This window comes from Ooceraea biroi, chromosome 1 (genome assembly GCF_003672135.1).
Source record: "Ooceraea biroi isolate clonal line C1 chromosome 1, Obir_v5.4, whole genome shotgun sequence".
Taxonomy (NCBI): Eukaryota; Metazoa; Arthropoda; class Insecta; order Hymenoptera; family Formicidae; genus Ooceraea; species Ooceraea biroi.
The window spans coordinates 15,760,375-15,763,275 of NC_039506.1; the positions used below are offsets into that span (position 1 = coordinate 15,760,375).

Below are 2,901 nucleotides of genomic sequence, written 5' to 3' on the forward strand. Positions count from 1 at the left end.
TGATGCACAGCACGAAGCGCGTTGCGCAAAAGTTAAGGAATCATCTCGGAAAAAACTCGGAATAACAATCAGACAAACCGAAAACGGATTTTGATAGACTTGGGCATAATGCGAATTCCTGACGTGTTTGTGATATTTTGCTGCAAGGCATTAAGACGTATACTTTTTATTTTTATTATCAGATATCCTAATTTAACTACTGTAAGATTGATATTTCAGACATCCTGTTTCCTTTTTAATATTATTATAAAATAAATGTATTCTAAAATCACACACCTCATTATCAACACAATTTTCAAATCATGTATAATAAAGAAACGTTATATTGCGAAAAGAGAAAAACAAGCTATATTTCTTAACTAAAAATATATTTTGTTTATATACATTATTTGTACATTTCATTATGCAATGTGATAAATGGATAACGCAACAAGAAAAAAATGAAACGAGAGTTACTAAAAATTTAATGAAACTTCAATTACTGTGAATGAAAGATTACAGTAAAACAAAAAAGTGCGTAATTAATGTGCATCATCAATGAAAATACATAATGTATAATGCAAATGTGATAGGATATGTACAAAAATTACAATTGTTATGATAAATTGTTACATGCAACTATTTTGCAATCTCAAACGCAGCCTTCAACTAGGAGAAGTGACGCTGAGAACACAATGTCGCACAATCTTACAATTTTAGTTTACCTAAATACATCATAATAAAGTATTTCACAGTCTATCATCATGAAGTAACTATCGCGACAGGGAGTTTGCACTAAAATTTCACTATAACGAGAAACTTTCTCCACACCCGCATGTCCCTTTGATGTTTGGATTATTGAATATGAACTCTGAGCTCAATTTATTCTCGACGTAATCCATTTCCGTTCCAAGGAGGGACAGCTGTGCCTTTCTATCGATAAATATACGGACACCGTCTTGAACCACCTCCTCGTCGAGTTTGGTCTTCTCCTTTGCGTAGTCCAGCGTGTAACTCAAACCGTTGCATCCACGTTGTCGTACTCCAACCTTAAGGGCGATCTACAAGTCAAGCATAAGTTTATGTTGATTTTAGGAAAGATTTAATGATGATCTAATGATGACAAGATTTAATGGACTTTTACAACGGCCTATTGCACATGCATGTTTGTCCTAATTGCAAAATCCTGCTACCGTCGTTATGTAATCCAGATACTATGCATGTACTTACGTAGTCACTCTTGTCTTTCAAAATCTCCTTAATCTTCTTGACAGCATTGGGTGTCTGAAATATAAAACACGTTTCTCCATCAGAATTTACATGAAAACGATATCCTTGAAAATGATAAGGTTATAACCTATCGACAGGCATGTCGCAACATTACGAAACGACGAACATAATCAAACGCGCAAATAAACAAGAGCCGTAGTGCGTCACAAAATTTGCTATCATAAATCATCATTAAACGTTAAATCGCTCGATTATTTCTTGTGGAACAGTTTCTTTTCGAATTTCTTACTTATTTTCGCCCGTCACTCGGACGCAATGCACAAAGTGCGCAAAATTAAATCGAAACATGCAACTGTCTCTGTGCAAAAAAAGTAGCAAAAACATAATGCGTAATTAAGCGATAATATGCTAACCAGAGTAAGCGCAGCACGAGTCGAAATGATTTTTCTTCCTTTGATGGCTCGAATCGTGGTGGCTGCCATTATGGACGACGCCATTTTTGTGGCAAGGACGAACTTCGCTCAGCTGATCGGAGTCTCGGTCACGTGCGATTCTGAAATAGTATTGCCCGGATTGTCATTGCAAGAGCGGATAAACTAACTTTATTCTTCTAACTACATCGTCTGCACTTTCTATTATTATTCGCCCCTTTCGTCTTTCCTTTATTGCTTCAAATATCTATTTTATATCTATCTTATTCTGCACATACATATACGCACGTATTTGAAGATGCAAAACCTTTTTTGGAATGTTACGCATTAAAATACTCATACAAACTTGCGCAATTACGCGGAAACTTGTGCACAAAAAATTAACCATCGATATAACAACCCGATGTTGAGTTACTCGAAAAGAAAATGTACACGTAAAATGTATACTTAACCTACCATGGAGCTGCATCGATTGAAAAAAAAACAAACTACGTCTGACCACGGTATAAGGATATACAGTAGGGACAAGCACCCGTTTTCGAGTCAGCCGCGCAGATTTGCTTGCGCATCCCAAGCGGCCATGTTCTTGGGCGGCTTCCAATCCCGTTCAAAGTAAAGAACGCACATTATCTCCGTAACTGTGATCACATATATTGGGTCGTCCGGAAAGTTCGTGCCGATTTTTAATAGATGGCGTTGGAACATGTCTGAATATATCAATGTTATTGAAAACATACGATTTATATACATATGCTTAAAGGTGACATTTCAACGCATCTTTAGGAAAAAAGTTGTTTCAGATAAATTGATTCGTGTCAGTTTTGTACTCTTTTGAAGATGGAAGAAAACAAAGAATATTTTAGACACTTGATGCTTTTCTATTACCGGAAAGGCAAAAATGCCTCACAAGCAACAAATTCGGTATGTTCTGTTTACGGAGAAGGCGCTTTAGCTGAAAGAACCGTACGTAAGTGGTTCGCTAAGTTTAGAGCTGGTGATTTTAACCTTAAAGACCAAGAACGCTCGGGCAGACCCTCTACTACTGATGATGACCAAATTAAGACACTGATCGAGAATAACCCGCGCTACACGACACGTGAATTAGCAGAGATACTGAAAATATCGAAAACCACTGTCCACGAGCTTGGTTATGTAAGTCGCTATGATATATGGGTTCCGCATAATTTGGCCGAAAAAAATTTAATGGATCGCATTTCCATCTGCGACTCGCTGTACAAGCGCAACGAAAACGTACCATTTT

The 2,901-nt window shown here is 37.0% G+C and overlaps 1 protein-coding gene across 2 annotated transcripts; it reads right to left on the reverse strand.

Annotated features, from left to right (window-relative positions):
* Nucleotides 1-239: 239 nt before the first annotated feature.
* LOC105274886 (iron-sulfur cluster assembly 1 homolog, mitochondrial) lies at nt 240-2,262 on the reverse strand. 2 transcript variants are annotated; one of them, XM_011331352.3, is made up of 4 exons: nt 2,097-2,262; nt 1,623-1,762; nt 1,210-1,263; nt 240-1,040 (listed from the first exon to the last, which is right to left on the reverse strand). In XM_011331352.3, exons 2-4 carry the CDS (start codon nt 1,704-1,706, stop codon nt 786-788), a joined length of 393 nt encoding a protein of 130 aa, XP_011329654.1. In that variant the 5' UTR covers nt 1,707-1,762; nt 2,097-2,262; the 3' UTR covers nt 240-785. The 2 variants fall into 2 exon arrangements, with proteins under 2 accessions (XP_011329654.1, XP_011329655.1); XM_011331353.3 differs by lacking the exon at nt 2,097-2,262 and adding an exon at nt 1,929-2,086.
* Nucleotides 2,263-2,901: the final 639 nt, after the last annotated feature.

Bases quoted from the DNA above. Each gene is read 5' to 3' on its own strand.
- LOC105274886 (XM_011331352.3), bottom strand. From the start codon at position 1,706: ATGGCGTCGTCCATAATGGCAGCCACCACGATTCGAGCCATCAAAGGA. The intron at 1,264-1,622 runs GTTAGCATATTA...TTTATATTTCAG, and splicing joins CTCGTGCTGCGCTTACTCTG to ACACCCAATGCTGTCAAGAA. The intron at 1,041-1,209 runs GTAAGTACATGC...CTTGACTTGTAG, and splicing joins TGAAAGACAAGAGTGACTAC to ATCGCCCTTAAGGTTGGAGT.